Source organism: Lissotriton helveticus, chromosome 5_1, assembly GCF_964261635.1.
Source record: "Lissotriton helveticus chromosome 5_1, aLisHel1.1, whole genome shotgun sequence".
In the NCBI taxonomy this organism is placed as follows: domain Eukaryota; kingdom Metazoa; phylum Chordata; class Amphibia; order Caudata; family Salamandridae; genus Lissotriton; species Lissotriton helveticus.
The window spans coordinates 1158274298-1158297052 of NC_136065.1; the positions used below are offsets into that span (position 1 = coordinate 1158274298).

The 22755-nt window shown below is 45.2% G+C and overlaps 1 protein-coding gene across 1 annotated transcript in view; it reads right to left on the reverse strand.

The window, feature by feature from the left end:
• Positions 1-22280, reverse strand: part of LOC144752600 (guanylate cyclase 2G-like) — a 518353-nt gene extending 496073 nt beyond the window's left edge. The window contains exon 1 of the mRNA XM_078640483.1: positions 21966-22280. Coding sequence (XP_078496609.1) covers positions 21966-22280 — 315 coding nt within the window. The remainder of the gene's footprint in view (positions 1-21965) is intronic.
• Between the last annotated feature and the right edge of the window lie 475 nt (positions 22281-22755).

Here is a 22755-nt window from a genome sequence, read left to right on the forward strand (position 1 = left end):
TGGGTGTTGTAGTGCACTTGAAGTAATCCCATGTGGGTGCATTGCTTGGAGTCTTTTAATAAAACAAAATAGTTCTTGCCTTCTCTCCAAGACGGCTCCTGCCCCACTTTGTGGACTGTCAAACAGATTTGGGTCCAAGGTCCATACTGTGCCTACTGCTGATTTTAACAAAGTTGTATGAATTGATTATTTTTTCTTTGTTTCACTATTCACTTAGTTTGTGACTCATAGCCAGTTTAGAAGCCTCTTGGTATGCTTTAATTTATGAGTATTTTGATTGGCCCTTTTTTTCTTTTCTTTTTTGTGTTTCAACTTTAGGTATTGACAATGTAATGGTGCACAGGAAGAAAAATCCTACTGAGACATTGATACTTGGATTGGTTCTAGTAAATGCACTGTTTCATAATCTCACTTGGGACTATATACCTCATGAAATATACTTTATCTACTTATATTGTGTACTACTCAACTCACTGGAGGTTGGAATAAGTGACAACGAGTTGAGATACTAAGACTGATTTGAATATATGCAATGTACATAATCTCACTGGGGTTTGGATGTAAAAGATTGAATTTCTCAAGTTATTTAATGGATTGTAGTACAACTCACTTGAGGTTACTATATGTGGAATTATGTTTGAAACAAACTGGCTCCAAGGATGTTACATAGCTAGGATGCTATATGGATGTGAAACGCAGAATTAGCGTTCTTGTGGATACAGTTTCTTTAAACATAGGACCAAATGAATTTGATATAAGTGGTCAATATATTTCGGAAATATATGTTGAAATGCATCTGTTAAATGTATATACATTTTGGGCCGTTTAGATCCATGTAAGCGCACCCTATTCCAAGATGGCCGCGATATTTGAACTGTGAGTCTGTTGTTTATTTTGTCACTTAATCACGTGAAACTTTATTTATTGTTTGCTCACTGTTTGTGTAATTACCCGTGACCAAGGCGAGTTCTCTCGCCGAAACGCGTTGGGTTTTTTCCATGTTCGATCACGATGCTGCATTTAATTAAATAAATAAATGGATTTGGAAAAGCGCACCTCGTACTGAATTTGATCCCTGGTTTCTCGAGGAGAGTGCAGTAGCGTAGCGCTGCTATGCATTGTGGACCTGAATATTTACACAGGGTTACCTTTGCCCCTGAACAGCACCGCTGTCTTGGTGTCCCGGCGTTGCGAAGGATGTGAACCTGTATATATATATATATATATATATATATATATATATATATATATATATATATCCAAACGACAGGAACCCCAAAGAAGCGAGGCCACGATGATATCTGTAAGGCTCACAAATTTTATTGACATCTGGCCAGCAGAGCCCTGCTGTGAAGTTGCATCACAAAACTTGATACGCCAAACGCGTTTCGGGAGTAGAAAAATCCCTTCCTCAGTGGCGTGTTTCATGGTAGATTGAAAGCGCTGATGCATGCGCACAATTTAAATGAACACACATGCCTGAGTGGGCGTGACCATCGCCATGGCCTTCTGGATGTTGTGGTGCGCACCTAATAGTCCCCAGTGGGTGCGCTTTCAAAGTCCAGATAAAGAAAGTATTGTCCCCGTGGATTGATGCAAATGTCCAAGCAGGGACCTGCCCTGCTTTGTAGATGCCAGTAGGAGCCGTGCACTAGGACCACCCTGATATGGCGCCAACTCGCTTACTTCTCTTTAGATGAAACACCGGCATGGTGTCATCGTAGATCCTGCTACCGCAGGCGGGCCTCACCTCGCGGCTGGGTCATGCCGAATCAAATCCAAACAACAGGAACCCCAAAGAAGCGAGGCCACGAAGAAATCTGTAAGGCTCACGAATTTTATTGACATCTGGTCAGCAGAGCCCTGCTGTGAAGTTGCATCACAAAACTTGATACGCCAAACGCGTTTCGGGAGTAGAAAAATCCCTTCCTCAGTGGCATGTTTCATGGCAGATTGAAAGCGCTGATGCATGCGCACAATTTAAATGAACATACCTGCCCGAGTGGGCGTGGCCATCACCATGGCCTTCTGGATGTTGTGGTGCGCACCTAATAGTCCCCAGTGGGCGTGCTTTCAAAGTCCAGATAAAGAAAGTATTGTCCCCGTGGATTGATGCAAATGTCCAAGCAGGGACCTGCCCTGCTTTGTAGATGCCAGTAGGAGCCGCGCGCTAGCACCACCCTGATATGGCGTCAACCCGCTTTCTTCTCTTTAGATGAAACACCGCATGGTGTCATCGTAGATCCTATATATATATATATATATATATGATGTGATCAAGTCCCCTGTGAGGGACGAAATGCGTCATGGCTGCTGCGCTAATCCTGGAACCTGAATAAACAGCAACTGACGAGCCATGGTGGTCTGCGCTCTTTTCCTGGCTTTTGTACTGGCTACTTTGGAGAGAGTTCTTCTGCATATATATATAAAGCCAGCAAGTGGTTCTTGCAGACAGCAACTCGGATCTGACGAGGGGGCGCGAGCACTGTCTCTGTTGTCCCGGGACCCTGTTGGCAGAAGTTATCGAGGAGGAGCGTAGGGGACAGGAGGAGGACTGAACATCACATCTGTCGGTTTTATCTAGAGCCACGTCACCTACCTCTACGAAGGCACGAGCAGGTCCTCATCCGAGGGATTGTGTGCTCCAAACGAAGTCTTGCAACACCAAATGACTTCTGGGTATGGTAGTCCACAGTAGGACTGTAGGAACTGTGGACTCGCTACTATGGTCGAATGTGAGCCAGCTGCACTCCGAACATGGGGAGGAGTCAGGAAGGTTTAAAATGAGGGTGGTACTCTTGATACCGATATCAAGGCATCTGAGGAAGACTATGGAAGTCGAAATACATCATGCCGAAATCTTTGAATAGAGCAGTCCTCTTACCTGATTCCCGCTGTGTCCCTCTGGGTTCTTTTGAATGAAGATTCCGGTGTGGGTGATTTACAGGCACGTAGGTCAGTGACGTGCGAGAGGGACCCGCTTCAGAAGTGTCTGGGCAACAGCTGGCTTTTATCCCGGACCTCCTCACAAACCAAGCCAGCAAGTGGTTCTTGCAGACAGCAACTCGGATCTGACGAGGGGGCGCGAGCACTGTCTCTGTCATCCCGGGACCCTGTTGGCAGAAGTTATCGAGGAAGAGCGTAGGGGACCGGAGGAGGACTGAACAGCACATCTGTCGGTTTTATCTAGAGCCACGTCACCTACCTCTACGAAGGCACGAGCAGGTCCTCATCCGAGGGATTGTGTGCTCCAAACGAAGTCTTGCAACACCAAATGACTTCTGGGTATTGTAGTCCACAGTAGGACTGTAGGAACTGTGGACTCGCTACTATGGTCGAATGTGAGCCAGCTGCACTCCGAACATGGGGAGGAGCCAGGAAGGTTTAAAATGAGGGTGGGACTCTTGATACCGAAATCAAGGCATCTGAGGAAGACTATGGAAGTCGAAATGCATCATGCCGAAATCTTTGAATAACGCAGTCCTCTTACCAGATCCCCGCTGTGTCCCTCTGGGTTCTTTTGAATGAAGATTCCGGTGTGGGTGATTTGCAGGCGCGTAGGTCAGTGACGTGCGAGAGGGTCCCGCTTCAGAAGTGTCTGGGCAACAGCTGGCTTCTTTCCCGTACCTCCTCATAAACCAAGCCAGCAAGCGGTTCTTGCAGACAGCAACTCGGATCTGACGAGGGGGCGCAAGCACTGTCTCTGTTGTCCCGGGACACTGTTGGCAGAAGTTATCGAGGAAGAGCGTAGGGTACCGGACGAGGACTGAACATCACATAAAGGTTTTTTAAATGCTAATTCCTAACTATATATGGTCTGAAACCTATGGTTTTTTCAGTGAATTTCAAAGGTTTTTTAAATGCTAATTCTATTAGCGGATAACGTTTAAATATATTAATATCCTAGTGGGACCACCTGAGCACCCTAAGGGGTCAGGGTGTTTCTACCCTGCCCCCTTTTTTGTGTTCTACACGTTTGTTTTTCTGCTTTCTTGTGCCTCAGTCTATTAAGACCCAAGATGGATGCCAACACTTCCTGTTTAGAAGTGTTGACAGCCAATAAGCATGCAGCTTTCTCGGGAAGGCATGCTGATTGGCTGTCACTGTCTGTCAACACTAGCACAAGATAGATGCCAACACCTCCTGGTTAGAAGTGTTGACAGCCAATGACCATGCAGCTTTCTCGGGAAGGCATGCTGATTGGCTGCCACTGTCTGTCAACACTCAAAACCAGGAAGTGTTGGCAGCCATCTTGTGCCTTGTTAGAACCAAGGCACAAGAAAGCAGTGAAACAAAGGTGTGAAACTCGCAAAGGGGCCAGAGTTTAATCACCCTGACCCCCTAGGCCTGCTTTTTTTTGTAAGTGTCGGGGTGCGCGTACCGTGCGCGTACCCCGCGATTTAAAAAAAGAAAATGTTGCCTTGGGGGTCCTTGTGGGACCCCCTGAGCAGGTCTAGGGGGTCAGGGTGCTTCTACCCTGCCCCCTTTTTGAGTTCTACACGTTTGTTTTTCTGCTTTCCTGTGCCTAAGTCTACCGAGGCACAAGATGGCTGCCAACAGTTTCTGTTTTGGAGTGTTGACAGACATTGGCAGCCAATCAGAATGCAGCTCGCGCTCTAGAGGTACGCATACCGTACGCGTACGTGCGTGTACCATAAGCGCACGGGTAAGCGCACGGGTAAACTGCTATAGATATATAAAAAAAATTGAACCTAAATTACTCAAAATCCTCTGGAGCGCATATCTTGAGACATAGCAAAGGCACATCGGCTACCAGTCCCTACAATTTTGCCAAGTTTGGTGGAAATCCATTCAGCCGTTCGAACTAAAAGTGAAACCGACCGCCCTATGTAAATTAACATGGGGAAAACACGTTTTGGGACCCCCCTTTTATCTCGGCCCCCGCTTCACGGATCCCCCCCCAAACTTTCAGAGAAGGACCGGAGCGCCGCGAGGCAAAGTTGCTGAAAAATTCAGGCAGATTCCTCAACCGGCGCCAAAGTTATTCCCAATAGAATGTTGCGATTTCCCTATGGAAATCAATCCTAACTATATATACCTACTGGCTATTGCCAGTAGGTAATATATATATATATATATTCACTGAAAAAACCATAGGTTTCACACACGTTATAGTTAGGAATTAGCATTTTAAAAAACTTAGAAATTCACTGAAAAAACCATAGGTTTCACCCATGTTATTGTTAGCTGGACATTTCTCTCATACAAAACCATTGAAATTCCCCCGTTACAGTTAATTCAGCTAACTATAACTCGCGCGCCCACAATGCACTGCTGATGATGTCACATATTACATCACTCATCACATGGTCAATGACATCACTGATGACATCATCCACTGAATGTGTGTCTATCTGAAAAATAAATATTTTTATATATGTATATCTAAAGGTCGATGGAAGAATAAATGGGTAAATAAGTGTCTAAATGGATATTTTTTTTGTAAATGTCATTGTATAACTGACTTATTAAGTGTATCTTAGTGAATTCATGTATTAGCGAGTAATGTTTAAATATATAAACATCTGTATCAGTATCTCACTTTGTGTATAAGTGGCTGCATGGGTTGGTGAGTAGCTACACGAGTGTCTATATGGGTTATTAGTTGGTTTTTGAGTATCAGAATGAGTGTCTGTATGGTTTGGTGGCGGGTATTACTTAGGGCACAGATGCATGAATGACTGACTCACTGTTTGTATGTGTTTTGAAGACAGCATGTGAACAGGACTGTACGGGTGGATGAATGTGTGTATGGGTGTGCTAGTGAGTGAATGACTGCCTCAATAGTGTCTTTATGAGTAAGTACATATGTTGTAAACTAGTATATGTGAGTATTGATGTATATAAGTAAGGATATATGACAGTGACAGATTGAAAAAGTTCCTGTATAAATAAGTATGTGTTTCTATAACTGATTGTTTAAGAGAGTAAGTATGTGTACGTTTCTGTAAAAGTAAGTGTAGTGGTGTGTGTATAGCTGTATATGCAAACAAATGAATGTTTGATAGTTTATTTGCATGTGTGAGTATGTGTGTGAGTAACTATGGATGAGTATCAGTGTGTAATAGGATGTATAGGTGTATGAGTACATATGTTGAGTGAATACATGTTTAAGTGACTATATAGAACTGTTGGTGGATGAGTGGATGTGTATGTAGATGTTGGAATTACTGAATACGTTGTTGTAACTGGTATCTCTATTTTTTTGAAAATTTTAGTATCTATTTTTGAATGTGTGTATTATACGTTATATTAGGGTGAGAGGTCTGCCACTCTTTCAAATGGATGATTTCATCAGTGATGTCATCAGTGATGTCATTTGAGATGTCATCTGTGATGTCATTTAAGATGTCATCAGTGATGTCATCAGTGATGTCACTGACCATGTGATGAGTGATGTAATATGTGACGTCATCAGCAGTGCTTTGCTTGCACGCGAGTTATAGTTAGCTGAACTAACTATAACGGGGGAATTTCAATGGTTTTGTATGAGAGAAATGTCCAGCTAACTATAACATGGGTGAAACCTATGGTTTTTTCAGTGAATTTCAAGGGTTTTTTAAATGCTAATTCCTAACTATAACGTGTGTGAAACCTATGGTTTTTTCAGTGAATTTCTAAGGTTATTAAAATGCTTATTCCTAAATATAACATGGCTGAAACCTATGGTTTTTTTCAGTGAATTTCTAAAGTTTTTTAAATGCTAATTCCTGACTATAACGTGCCTGAAACCTATTGTTTTTTCAGTGAATATATATATGCACTGGAAAACGAAACACCCACTTCCTCTACAAAGAAAAGGGAAAGTTTGCATCCCTGCAACCTCTCTAATTTTTCAAGTTTTTCATCTTCCACTCAATGTACACATCATCCACATATACACACATCTAATTGCTGCATTCCTTAACTGTGATTATCAACTATTCTTCTATTTTATATTCATATTCAAAGTGCAAGCCCTTTATCGAGCCCTTTTGTTGTAACTACTGTTCCAGGAATTCTGCTCATACACAGAACTGTGCATAAAGACTTCGGACCTCAGTGTATTACGGTGTTCCAAAACCCACCTTACTACACAAACAACCTACCAGACTAGCAATCAGTGACTCATTGGTTCTTCGCCTTAGAGCAGTGTTTCCCAAACTGTGGTCCGCGGACCCCTATGAGTCCCTCATACATTCCCAGGGGGTCCGCAGGCAGCAGTTTTAAAAGCACTGCAAAGTATCTTGTTTAATTACCAGTTTTCAAAGAACAATAAAAATGTCAAGATAACAACAGTGATTGATTTCCCTGCTGGAGAGACATGAGAGTTTTGTCCAGTGACAACTGTGACTGAACTAATAACACAGAGGGTTAATATGCCTACTGCAAAGAAGTGTACCATACATTTTAAAAAACAGTATTTGATATGCATCGGTCAGTGGGTTACTGCTTTTGTCACACAGATTCTTTTGTTACACTGCAGTTCATAAGTGACAATCGTAATCTAGCACAGTGACCAAAAAACTGTCATCAAACAACTGCTTGCAAACTGCAAGGTACAAGTTAGTGACATGCTTTTTTTCAGTCTTTCAGTATCCTGATGCTTCTAAAGAGGTTTCTTTGGTTGGAAATAAATTTTTATTGTTAAAGTCAATGCTAACCACTGTGTTATGTTCTGAATCCTGAGTTTGTGCTTCTCCAGACCAGCACTCCTTAAGTTTATGCTTCTCCAGACCAGTCTCCTTGGCTTAACAACACACTCTACTACTTCAGAAACTCAAGGCTGCACCATATTTACAAGAATATGGTGCAGCCCTGCGTTTCCCCTGCACTGGCGCTACATTTAATAGGGGAAGATTGTTTATGTGCAGGAAGGTCCCCCTTTCCTGCACATAAACAATATTGAAATGTCATTTTGTCACTTCTATGTGTACTGCTTAATGCATCACACATGGAAGTAACAAAATGTCTTTTTTTTTTAAAGATTGTTTATGTGCAGGAAGGTTCGCCTTCCTGAACATAAACAATCCAAGGCGTTTTACATAAACGAGGAGAAATGAAGCATTTCTCATTGTTTCGCCAAGTTAAAACCAGGTTTTCCCTGGCCTTAATTTTGGCGCTGCTTCCCATTTACGCTGCTCTTGTAAATAGGCGGCAGAGTCAAAATCAATGGGTGTCGCAGAGGAAACGCCCACCACAACACGCACTGCCCACCGCTTTCACGCTAAGCATTGTGTCAAAGGGAGTCTTATTTACAAGGGACCGTTAATCCACGTTAAGTGGCTTAACGTTGCCTTGTAAATAAGGCAAAGCCCCTATCGCCACAGAAAACTCTCAGAAAGTGATGTTCCCATGGTGATAGGGGCTTGTAAATATGCCACTAAAATCATTAGTAATTTGAGTATTTGTTTTGTGTGCACATATGTGTACATTTTTTCAGAATTACGGTTTTAATGTTTGAAATTTAAATCCTACAAATTGCTTGGGGGTCCCCAGCTTCCAGTGGTGACTCTATGGGGGTCCTCAGGAGTCAAAAGTTTGGGAACCACTGCCCTACAACAAAAACACCAATGACTAGTCAACCCAGAACATGCCACTTAGATTACATGAAGTAACGTGGATAACAATAGCACTCTTTCATTATACTCTTACACCAGTCCAATACAAGATGTAAATAAAGAAACGTGCAACTTTGAAATGTTTATTTCTAACGCCAAAATCTCATGCACAGTACCTTAGATAATACAACCAAACATATTATCACAAACAAGGTTGTCAGCATTGTTACTATTCTATAAGATACAAATGGAAAAAGTATCCTATAATACTAAAGGTAAACAAATTTAAAATATACCTACATTTCACCCTCCCTACCTAGCAGATTAGTTTATAACTACAGAAAGTCTCATAGGATTACATGGTCAGACCCATACCTCTGCTACTCAGCAGTAATAGATCACATTCAGTGCTCCACAAACTATCAAGTTATGAATGTTCTCCAACTGTGTGTAACTTTGCCTCCACAATGCATTATGAAAAGCGCAAGTATCAAAGGTGGACACAACTACATATGTATTATGGCTCGAACTTCCGAGGATCATTCTGAACAGACACAGTATTCAAGATAACTTTGATGCTCCATGCTCTCACTATACATACAAAACTAGCGAGGCACTTTACAAATCTTGCATACCAAATTATTCTCATATAAAACAAAATACTCAGCCTTCTCTAAACAATATCACAAGTATGTGTCACGTGCAAAGCAGAGCAGGAAAGCAAAAATAGCGTGTAAGCTTCTAAAAAACCCATGCTAACTTAACAGGGTGTGAGTGAAAGCCTCAGCCCCACGGCACCCTTTCTTCATCAAAGCACGTGATATAAACGTGTGCCACTTAGAAACGAAAACACTCAAAGACTAAAAACCAGAGTCAAGTTCACATTTCCAAAAAAAAGTTATTCGCTCTTTGATAGAAAGCAGTAGTTAAAAAATAAAAAATACGCAGAAAAATCAAAGAGTCTTAATCCAACAGCGTGTAAGCACAGTATGTAGCAACAGCCTCCAACAGGAAGTCATTGTACTCATCTGAAAACATTTCAGCCATCCAATTCAATAGTGAGAATGAACATACATGTTCCTCAACGACCGGAGCCTCTATCACCATCGGAGAAAAATTCGGGTCATCTTCAATGTAACTGCGTGCCAAGAACTCAAGCGCCACTGCAAAAACATTCCAACGTCCCATTATTCCATGTGTCGCTGCTAAAACCATAATCCCGCCGTCAAAACAGATCACGTCATGAACCACTAAAGGACTCATCAACTGGTCGTAATCCGCATTGGGAGACACCGTACTGCAGAGACACAAATACATGGCCCAGTCGAAATCACAGCTCAGACAATGGAAGACAGGCTAAACGCATGTGAAAAAGGAGAATCGAAACGATAATCCATAAACTGCACTCAACGTTGCAAGAGGCAGCACGCCATAGTAACTAAGCATTCGGTAGCGGACCAGCAACAACCGAGAAATATTGTCGTCTGCTGCAAGATGTGCATCCATTTTTAAGTAAACAAATGAATACAAGCACACTGGCAACTAATGTGACCATTAAGCACAATTCACCAAAGATGCTGCAAAAAATGCAATGAAAAAACACCCACAAGACACCAAATATACTTTCTACAGAAGTCACAAGACCAATTCTTATAATTTAAAAAAAGTAAGCTAACCCCCTACTCGAGGACGCATTAAAGATAGTCTAAATTAACTCCCTAAAATTCCACGGCACGTCTGTATTTAACAAAGCATACACTTCTGTGCGGGTGTTTGCTACACGAAGGACAAATGTTTCTCTAGCAGATGTAAGAGCGACCTCTTTTTGAGACAATAGCGCTCTTATACGACTCATTTGGTTGACTCTGCTTTCAAGGTCGAAATCGACAGCCAGAAGGAAACATCCAGCTTCCCATGCAGAGGAGTTAACACAACTTTTTTTTAATCAAACCACACGCTCAGTTACCGTAATCATGTAAGCATTGCCTAAAATCGCACAATAAGACACACAGCTGAATCAGATCTCCAATAAGTGACCACTTCTAACTATTCTCATGGCTCGCCCTGTGCTCTCATTTGACAGTGAGAGAGTGATTGCACCATAGTTTCTACTGCTAATCATTCTCAGTATACGCTACGAATACGATAAAACGTCGATAATTTTAACACCGGTCCTTGATAATATGCCCCGAATTTCGTAACGCGCCCTGCATCGCAAAATGCCATGCAGGGCACCGAACGAAGCGGCATATTATGAACATAAGGCGATACATTATCGCCGCTTTTATCGACAGAAAACTGCAGATAAAGCGGCAATAATGGGCTTGATAATAGGCCCTTGTAAATTCCCATAGCAGCCCAGGTTCTGGTGTTAACCTGGGCTGCTATGGAAATTCACATGGGCATATTATCAAGACCATTATCGCCGCTTTATCGGCAGTTTCCTGCCGATAAAAGCGTCGATAATGTGCCGCCTTTTGTTGATAATAGGGACCATTGCTCTTTTTTTGACCAGTAAACTTAGGTGCATATTATCAAGGACCGGTGTTAAAATTATCGCAGTTTTATTGGCAGGAAACTGCCGCTAAAACGGCGATAATGAGCTTTATAATACGGCCTTGTTATTTCCCATAGAAGCCCATGTTAACACCAGAACATAGGCTTCTATGGGAATTAAAAAGGACGTATTTTCAAGCCCACCCTCCCAAAATTAATAAAAAACTCCAGACAATGCAGGTACCCGGAGCTGGAAGGTCATTTTACAAATCACTGCCCCAGAAAGGTGGTGTTCCCCGCGACGTGTACGGTGAGAGAAGGAGGGAGAGCTCAAAACATATTTTTTTTTTAAAAAGACCCGAGGGGTGCCACTCCCCGAGACTGCGGGGAGTAGGACCGTAACCCCCGCATACTTCAAAATAAAACCAGAGAAGTGCCGTTCCCCAGCGCTCGGAGCACCTTACAAGCCCCCATTATGCATAAAAATTGTCCCCGTAATGTGCCCCCCGGGCCCTAATGAATAAACCTGACTTCTACTTTTTTCCTTCACCTTTTCCACCGCGTACAAGTACTGCACGAGTACCCCACCATTTCTTATTTAAAAGATAAAAAAATAATTGAGTCTAAAGATCCATGTACCACCCCCTGACCAAGACTATAGGCTCAGAATGTTTCTACCCTGCCCCCTTTCCTTATTTCTCAACTTTGTTTTACTGTTTTCTTGTGACTCTGCTCTCCCGACAAACAACATGGCTGCCAACACTTCCTGGTTTGGAGTATTGACAGCCAATCAGCATGCAGCTCCTGCTCGTAATTGTAGGTATTTACATGCGCGTACGCCGCGATTTTTCTTTAAAAAAAATAAAATAAAAAATAGAGCCTAAACATCCATGTACGACCCCCTGGTCAAGCCTAGAGGGTCCGAATGTCTCTACCCTACCCCCTTCCCTTATTTCTCAACTTTGTTTTACTGTTTTCTTGTGTCTCGGTTCTAGCGAGGCACAAGATGGCCGCTAACACTTCCTGGTTTCGAGTGTTGACAGACAGTTCACAGCCAATCAGCATGCAGCTCGCGCTCGTAATTGAACAGATTTCAGTACGCGTACTGAACTCTGACTCTAGATATCGCTATGATTTTACTTGCAATTTTCTCAGGAACTACTGAACAGATTTACACCATTTAACAAAAAGCACAATCTGCGAACCGAACTCTACCTCTCTGCAAAATTTGTTGTAATTCTGTTCAGCCGTTCGGGCTGTAGCCCTGGCTAAAGGTCCCTATGGAAAATTGCATGGGGAAAACACGTTTTGGGACCCCCCTTTTTTCTCGGCCCCCACTTGACGAATCATCTCCAAACTTTCAGGGAAGGAGCGGAACCGAGCAGGCCATTTTCTTGGAGAAATTCACGAAGATTCGTCCACCGGCGCCAAAGTTATTCCAAATAGAATGTTGTGGATTTCCTATGGATACTAGGTCCTAACAATAACTACCTACTGGCGACCGCCAGTAGGTAATATATATATATATATATATATATGTGTATATATATATATATATATATATATATATATATATATATATATATATATATATATATATATATATATACATATATATACATATATATGTCAAAACAAAACCCTTTCAGGCATAGAGTGATGCATAAATTATGCAAAAAAAAGAAACAGAGAACTCTGGGCAGTTTGCAAGTTTAGGTGGAAAGCAGCTCCAATTTAGAGTACTCTCAACACCAAATGTCTGCTTTTCTATCAAAGTCTTTAAGCATAGGATTAGCACAGTGCCATCCATGCCGAAATAGGAAGGGACAAAGGCCCAGATGCATCAAGCTAAAATCCGCTCGCAAAGGGGTAGAATCTCAGAATCTGCCCCTTTACGACCGGTATTTTTGCATTTGGGATGCATCATCCCAAATGCAAAAATAGCATTTTAAGAAATCGCAAAATTGCGATTACTTGAATTGCTATTGCATTTAAGGAATCTCAAATTGAGATTCCTTAAATGCAATGCATTAAAGTTGAAAAAATAGCGATTTCGCTAATAAGGGGCGCAAATTACCATGAAGTTGAACTTCATGGTAATTTGCAAAAACTTTGAAAAATGCACTAAAGTGCATTTTTCAAAGTTCCATTTTACACCCAGACATGCCCTTAGGGCATATGTGTGTGCAAGATGTACCCATATGCAGATTTCAGGGGTGCAACAGGGTGTCCTTTTGACACCCTGGCACCCTTGAAATTGCAATCTCAATTTGCGATTCTCGAATTGAGAATCGCAAATTGAGATTGTCTTCCCATTCATTCCTATGGGCCTCTAGACCCATAGGAATGAATGGGGAGGTATTCCTTAATTGCGACTCGCAATTTGCGACTCGCAATTAAGGAATTTTCAGAAATCGCTATTTTTTAAGCGAATTCTTCATTCATGGCATTTTGCTATTCCTTATTAGCGAATCCTTATTTTTCGCTAATAATGAATCGCAAAATGGATGCTTGATGCATCTGGGGGAAAGTCTTTTGCCATTTTCACAGCAAAGTCTTTAAGCATAGGATTAGCACAGTGCTATCCATGCCGAGCTGTAAAATGGCCAAAGACATTTATATATAAAGGAATGGGGGTTGCCATGCCCCCACTCCATAGAAATGGGGCAAAACTGTTTCTGCCCCCAACCCCCTTGGTGCAGATGTGGTAATTACCCCTGATCTGCCCTTTCGGGAGCAGAAAACCCACTAGAAGCCAGGGATTTGTTTTATTTTAATATATTGGTGGGGGCTGCCAAGCATGGGCATGGATATGCCCCCACCCCAAGTGAATGGGCCACCAGTTTTACTGCCCCTCTAGGGGGCAGATGAGGATTATTACCCCAATCTACCCCCGGTGAGGCAGAAAGTCCACCAGACGCCAGAGATTATTTTTAAAGTATAGTTGTGGGGGCTGCCCACCATGAGTTTGACCATGTCCCCATGATCTACAGGTGGATCTCGACAGATACAAGAAGAACAGTCACCAAGGCCCTCATCAGTAGCAAACTCGACTATGGAAACGCCCTCTACGTGGGAGCCACGGCCAAGCTCATCAAACGACTGCAACGCATTCAAAACGCCTCTGCACGCCTGATCCTCGACCTACCACGGCACTGCCACATCACCCCCCACCTGAGAAACCTGCACTGGCTCCCACTCAACAAGAGGATTTCCTTCAAGCTCCTCATTAACGCACACAAGGCACTCCACAAGACCGGCCCAGCCTACCTCAACAGACGACTCTTCTTCTACATCCCCAACCGCCAGCTACGCTCTGCCGACCTCTCACTCGCCACCATCCCTCGCATCCGAAGGACAACCACCGGCGGCAGATCCTTCTCACATCTCGCCGCCAAGACCTGGAACACCCTCCCACTGAGCCTACGACAGACCCAAAACCTGCTGACCTTCAGGAGGCTACTCAAGACCTGGCTGTTTGACCAGTAGCGCCCCCCCCTTTTTTCCCCCAGTGACTTAAGACACTCACGGGTAAGTAGTGCGCTCTACAAATTCTGGATTGATTGATTGAACTAAATGGGGTAACAGTCTTTCTGCCCCTCAAGGGTAATTACCCCAGATCTGCCCCCTCCAAAAGGGGCAGAAAGCCCACTAGAAGCAAGGGATTACTCATCTTTTGGGCTTGTAGGGGTGGGGAATGTGAAGCATAGGCGTGACCATGCCCCCCCCTCAAAAATGGGGAAGCAGTCTTTCTCCTCCCCAGGGGGCAGATGGGGGTTATTACCCCCAATCTGACCCCCATGGGGTGGAAAGCCCTTTAGAAACCAGGGATTTGTTTTCTTTTAATATATTGGTGGGGGCTCCCTAGCACGGGCATGGCTATGCCCCCACCCCAAGTAAGTGGGACAGCAGCCTTTCTGCCCCTCTGGGTGGGCATGAGGATTATTACCCCAAATCTGCCCCGTAGGGGTAGAAAGCCCATTAGACACCAGGAATTAAAATATATATATTTATATATACGTAGGGGTGAGGGATTCCCATAATGGGCATGGCCATGCCTCCTCCCAACTAAATGGGGCATTAATCTTTCTGCCCCCATTTGGGGTAGATTGGGGTCATTACCCCCCGATCAGTCCCTCTGGGGGCAGAAATCCCACTATAAGCGAGGAATTTCTTTTTAAATATGGGGGTGGGGACTGCTAAGCATAGGCCTTGCTGTACTCCCACCCCAAGTAAATGGGGCAACAGTCTTTCTGCCCCTCCCTGTGGGCAGATGGAGATGATTACCCTAGATCTGCCGCTCAGGAAAACAAAAGTCCCACTAGATGCCAGGGAATGTTTGGGTGTTGTTTTTGCGAATGGCCCAGGAGAGTTTGGTTAACTACCAGTATCATACCGCTTTAAATGGTGAACGGCTACACTTTTTTGGGCTTAGGTAGGCTGCCACCTGAAAAAACCTACCAGACCCAGACAGTTCTGAAAGCTAGTCATCCAGTGCAGTCTATTGTGGTGTGTTTCGTATTCATCCCACACGCTTTTCTTACCCACAATGCTGTGCAAAACTCAAACAGTGACTAAAAACACACTTTCTCCTCACATTTCTGGGAGGAAAACTTCTTGAACCTGTGGGAGCCACACATTTCCTATCACACATCATTCCCCCAAGTCTCCTGATAAAAATGATATCTCACTTATGTTGGGGGTCCAAAAGACCTTGACACAAAAGGTCCTAAAGTGCTCCGTGGAGAGATCAGCAATAGGGGTAGCTGCAAGATTTTAGTCCATGCTTGGCCACCATCTATTAAGCCTACCAACCACAGATATGTTTTTAAAAGTAGGCAACCAGAGGATTCCAGGGTGGTTTGCCTTATTTTAATGAGATTTTCTTACTCACTAGGCCTAGCAAACCTCAAACTTTGCCTGAAATCAAGCATTTTCCCCACATTTCTGTGTTGGAAACTTCCAGAATCCCAAAAAATTCCTAACACCCTGCATGCCCCACTTGTGCCAATATAAATGCTGCACCACATGTGTGGTTGGGCTTAGTGTCAGCGTCAGGAACGGATAAAATCAAGATCAATAGGAGTGCCCATGCCAACACTCCCATTGACCATGGCTCCAGATGAAAATGTCACAAATGACTGTGTTTTCCTACTCATTTTCAGTATTTATTTTTTCATCAGTTAGTTTATTTGGGAAAAGCCTTAATGGATCTACACATATGACCACTTGCTGAATTTTGAGCTGTATCTACTTTGCAGAAATCTATAGATTATGCTGGGTCACCCATGGGTTTCACACTAGTTTCCACTACAAACTGGAATTAGGTTAGAAGACAAAGAAAAAGGAAAATTGGGATACCTCTTTAGAAAATGCCCAAAATGTGGTAAATAAAAATGGTTATTTTATTCAGCTACAAGTGTTACTTAAAGCTGAGAAGAAGGTGACTTTAGCACAGCAAACCGTTCATTGATACCATTCTTAGAGAAAAAAACTGACACTTTTATCCAGAGAACATTTTTCGTCTTTTTTGCCCCCCAAAAACTTAAAATGTAGCTATATTTTTAGGTCGAGTATTTATACTCGAACCTATTACATCTGAACCAAAGTCTTTTGAACCAGCAGATTTCCTACAATGCATGTTGTGCACTCGAGCATGAAGCTTCCCCAGGCGGGCGCTTGGCCTCGCACACCACCATCAAAGGCTTCTGCTCCCCCTCACTCACACCCCATCCCCATATGCTCCTTTCCTCCCTCCCACTCACTGGCTCCCCCCCGCCAGCCCTGCTCCAGAATTGCTCCTGACTTCAAAGGGATCCGCTCCTCTGCCCCCTGCTTCACATTTCAAAGGAATGCGCCCCCCGCCACCGCAATCCCGATAGCATTTCCCGGCCGCTTTTCATTTCATTTCCCGGCCGCTTTTCATTTCATTTCCCGGCCGCTTTTAATCTTTCATTGAGAACTTTATCACTAAATTTACTGACCCTTAATAAAATTAGTCTTCGTTTTCATAATATAAATTCAGGCACAGGGATATTACATTAAGAGCATAGCAGGCACACAGAGATTTCAACCAAGGGCACGCAGCAGGACAGACCCAGGTCTCCATGTTCAAGGGTTATCAACTTAGCCAGATCATGATCAGGTCACTACAGAACCGTTTAAAATGCAACTAAGTAATGAGCCAAAACAAGAGGTGAAGTCGTTAGATTACTGCTTGCATTATGGAGAATAAACCAAATGAAGAGCAAAAGTTGTATGTATGTTAGTGTGAGCAGGGAAATGCATATTTGACACTACCATAACGCACAAGGTTACCCGAGGTCACATGAATTTGAACCAACCTCATACTTATAAAACTTTATAAATAAATACTACAGAAATAATAATATGACAATACCGTAAGTGTAACATACAACTTGCACCTACTAAAACCATCTCTACATGATTAAATATCTAAAGAATTAAATGAAAATCTGATGTAATGCTGACTTTATTGACCTTAAGCAAACCATCCCTATTTTACTAAGACATTTTCCTTTCCCAAGAACGCATTCTTTTTACGGCTCAGTATAATTAATAAAAAATAAACCCTTCAAGGACTATGGAGTTGGATATGCCCTACACAATTTCAGACCACCCATGCAGGAGTGGGCAGACAGATGTGTACAATGGAGCCAATGCCATCTTTAACTGTTATCTGTAATATAATTTCAGTAAATGCGTCCTGTGGTTCTGTATGTAATTGTGCTGAAAAGGCTGCAAACAACTGCTCCAACAAGATGGGGCACATTACAGGCACTGCAGGAGGCCCAGCAGCTAGCATGCCTGCCAGTGCCTCCACCCCGAGTAACATTTTTATTTTAGCAGAGGGTGTTCTAGTGGACTGTGGCCAGGATCTAAATTAGGGTGATAGCATCACTCAGCGCCACCCCAGATTAACTCAGCGCCACCCCAGATTCACTCAGCCCCACTCCAGATTCACTCAGCGCCACCCCAGATTCACTCAGCGCCACCCCAGATTCACTCAGCGCCACCCCAGAATCACTCAGCACCACCACAGCATCACTCAGCACCACCACACCACCACTCAGCACCACCACAGCATCACTCAGCACCATCACAGCACCACTCTGCACCACCACAGCATCACTCAGCGCCACCCCAGCATCACTCAGCACCACCCCAGCATCACTCAGTGCCACCACATCATCACTCAGCGCCACCCCAGCATCACTCAGCGCCAGCACAGCACCACTCAGCACCACCACAGCATCACTCAGTGCCACCCCAGCATCACTCAGCGCCACCACAGCATCACTCAGCATCACCACGTCACCACATCATCACTAAGCGCTACCCCAGCATCACTCAGCGCTACCCTAGCATCACTCAGCACCACCACATTATCACTCAGCACCACCACAGCACCACTCAGCACCACCACAGCATCACTCAGCACCACCACAGCACCACTCAGCACCACCCCAGCAACACTCAGCGCTACCCCAGCATCACTTAGCGCCACCCCAGATTCACTCAGCGCCACCTTAGCATCACTCAGCGCCACCCCAGATTCACTCAGCGCCACTCCAGATTCACTCAGCGCCACCCCAGATTCACTCAGCGCCACCCCAGATTCACTCAGCGCCACCCTAGATTCACTCAGCGCCACCACATTATCACTCAGCACCACCACATTATCACTCAGCACCACCACAGCACCACTCAGCACCACCAAAGCACCACTCAGCACCACCACAGCACCACTCAGCACCACCACAGCATCACTCAGCACCACCACAGCATCACTCAGCACCACCCCAGCATCACTCAGTGCCATCACATCATCACTCAGCGCCACCCCAGCATCACTCAGTGCCAGCACAGCACCACTCAGCACCACCACAGCATCACTCAGTGCCACCCTAGCATCACTCAGCGCCACCACAGCATCACTCAGCATCACCACGTCACCACATCATCACTAAGCGCTACCCCAGCATCACTCAGCGCTACCCCAGCATCACTCAGCACCACCACAGCATCACTCAGCACCACCACAGCACCACTCAGCACCACCACAGCACCACTCAGCACCACCATAGCATCACTCAGCACCACCATAGCACCACTCAGCACCACCACAGCATCACTCAGCCCCACCACAGCACCACTCAGCACCACCACAGCATCATTCAGCGCCACCCCAGCATCACTCAGCACCACCACAGCATCACTCAGCGCCACCACATCATCACTCAGCGCCACCACAGCATCCACTCAGCGCCACCACAGCACCACTCAGCACCACCACAGCATCACTCAGCGCCACCCCAGCATCACTCAGCGCTACCCCAGCATCACTGAGCGCCACCCCAGATTCACTCAGCGCCACCCTAGCATCACTCAGCGCCACCCCAGATTCACTCAGTGCCACCCCAGATTCACTCAGCGCCACCCCAGATTCACTCAGCGCCACCCCAGATTCACTCAGCGCCACCCCAGATTCACTCAGTGCCACCCCAGCATCACTCAGCGCCACCCCAGCATCACTCAGCGCTACCCCAGCATCACTCAGCACCACCCCAGATTCACTCAGCGCCACCCCAGCATCACTCAGCACCACCCCAGCATCACTCAGCGCTACCCCAGCATCACTCAGCACTGCCCCAGCATCACTCAGCACTACCCCAGCATCACTCAGCGCCACCCCAGATTCACTCAGCACCACCCCAGAATCACTCAGCACTACCCCAGCATCACTCAGCGCTACCCCAGCATCACTCAGCTCTACCACAGCATCACTGAGCGCTACCTCAGCATCACTCAGCGCTACCCCAGCATCACTCCGCGCTACCCAAGCATCACTCAGCGCTACCCCAGCATCACTCAGCACTACCCCAGCATCACTCAGCGCTACCCCAGCATCACTCAGCGCTACCCCAGCATCACTCAGCGCCCCCCCCCAGCATCACTCAGCACCCCCCCAGCATCACTCAGTGCCCCCAGCATCACTCAGTGCCCCCCAGCATCACTCAGCGCCCCCCCAGCATCACTCAGTGCCACCCCAGCATCACTCAGTGCTACCCCAGCATCACTTAGCAGCACCACAACATAACTCAGCAGCACCACAACATAACTCGGTGCCACCACAGTATCAGTCAGCACCACCACCATATCAGTCAGCACCACCACCGTATCAGTCAGCACCACCACAGCATCACTCAGCACCACCACAGCATCACTCGGCACAACCACAGCATCACTCAGCACCACCACAGCATCACTCAGCACCACCGCAGCATCACTCTGGAACACCACAGCATCACTATGCGCTACCACAGCATCATTCTGCGCCACCACAGCATCACTCAGGGCCTCCACAGCATCACTCAGGGCTTCCACAGCATCACTTGCAGCCTCCACATTATCACTCACAGCCTCCACAGCATCACTCAGGGCCTCCACAGCATCACTCAGGGCCACCACAGCATCACTCAGAGGCACCACAACATCACTATGCGCTATCACAGCACAGCATCACTCGTCGCCACCACAACATCACTCCGCGCCATCACAGCATCAATCTGTGCAACCATTCAACAACAACTGGTTCAAATATGTTCTCTCAATCTTTCAAGCTTTATTACAAATGTCACAAAAAGATGTTAATATTTCACTTCTGTTCTTGGATTTTCTTCACAATAAAATACACTGAACATAATCTTCACAAAAGTTATTTACAAAAGTTTAAGCTATTGCCATTATAAATTACAATCACTTTTATTTCAGTAATAATTATTTTAAAAAAATTAAAAGCCATTGTTATTTGTAATATCAATATATCTAAGTCACGTAAATACAAAACATGTTGCATTACAAATGCTATAGGTGTCACATTTGTGAAAGTTATAACTATTGGCATTGTAAATGACAAAGCTATTAATTTAGCTATTTTCAAAACCAACACATAAATAAAAAAATTGTCATTTACAAGACCAATAGCTCAAACTTTCCTAATGCGAGACCTATTGCATTGCAAATGCTTGTTTTTCTATGTTCTCAGTCCCCTCCAGGGGACTCCACAAATCATATGGGGCAGATTTACAAGCCCCTTGCGCCTCTTTTACGCCGCCGTTGCGTCACTTTTGTGACGCAGCGGTGGCGCAAAACCAGCGCCATGCTGCAGGGTATTTACAACGTGACGCATCTGGGAGACGCCATGACTCACAATAACTGGCACATCCCTGGGGATGCGCCAGTTATTGTAAATCTGCCCTTGGCCTTAAGTACCTTTTGAATCTCCAGGATATTGGAAAAAAGGGACACAAATGTTGCATGAATACCTTATGTGGAAAAATGTTATGGAGCCCTAATAGCGAACTACCCCAAGAAGCCAAAAAATAGGACTCAGCATTGGGTGGGGGGGTGGAGGGGTAGGGGGTATCAGCAGTTAAGGGGTTAATAGATCAATATCATTAGGAACAGTTCAACTACCTCCTAGGAACAATGCTCAAGTCAGACATACACGTGCCGACCTCTTCGAAAAGATGTTGAATGGATGTACACCAGATGCCTTGCATTTCTAGCCTCATGGTTGCCCCTGTTAAAAATGTTGAGGGCCGATACTGCTCAACAGGCATAGTTAGAATGTGGTCGCTGCTAACGTGGTGGCATGAGCATTTTATGAAGAGAGTTGTCACTCTGTAATGTGGCACGAGCCAACAAGATACTGGCAACTTGACGAGAGAGAGCCTCAGAAAGTGCAGCCGTCACACACTCGCGGTACAACAACAACTAATGGAGCTCACTGCTGACCCAAACCGGCTCACACGGTTAATAAACACATACAACGACGACAAATGAATGAAATAGATTCGTCAAACAGGAGACGTCATACTGAACCTCTGCGGGCTCGGGGCACACGGGCCCAAAGAGGGCGGCGATCTGCTGCTTCTGGAACTGCTCCACGAAGGCGCTGAGGGACACCTTGGCCTCGCACCTGCAGTCGGTGTAGATGAAGTCCATGGTGTAGTTGCCCAGCAGGGACTGGTCTGCGTTGACCTTCTCTATGGCTATCTGGATGGCGGAGCCCAGGCGCTGGGCACTGAAGGGGTAGCTCAGGTTCCAGGGTGCTTGGAAGCCCACCAAAATCTTCTGGGTCCCCGCCGCGGCGCATGACGCCTGAGCGAGCAGGGCCAGCAGTGGCACGAGGAGCATGGCGCGCGGGGTGGAGAGTGCGCAGCACGCGCGCTTCTGCACCTGAGCGCCAGCCCGAGGCACCTGTGCACGTGGAAGACTGAGCCCTCTGACAGCTAACGGTACTTATACCAACCGCTCGGCGGCTCTTGCGGCCCCCCAGCTCTCCGGCGGGATTTCTTTTACAGATCCCTAATGAGCAGAAATCCCTTGTATGCCACTCGTTGTCGAGTTAACTCTTTAAGGATGTCCGTTTCTCGCGCACAAGACTCAGGTGGCCGAAGTCAGATGCACGGATTCTAAACACCGGGGGGCGCTCCACAAAGCAAAGGAGAGATTATGTGGCGTTAAATCAAAGATGACTGAGTGACCCAAACTAGACAGTGGCATAGCTTATTTTTAGTTTATTTTTGTTTTGCTAATTCGCAAACGTACCTGTGCACTTCTTGTGTAACCCAACCATGGTAGGCGCATGTATATATTCGGCACAGAAAGA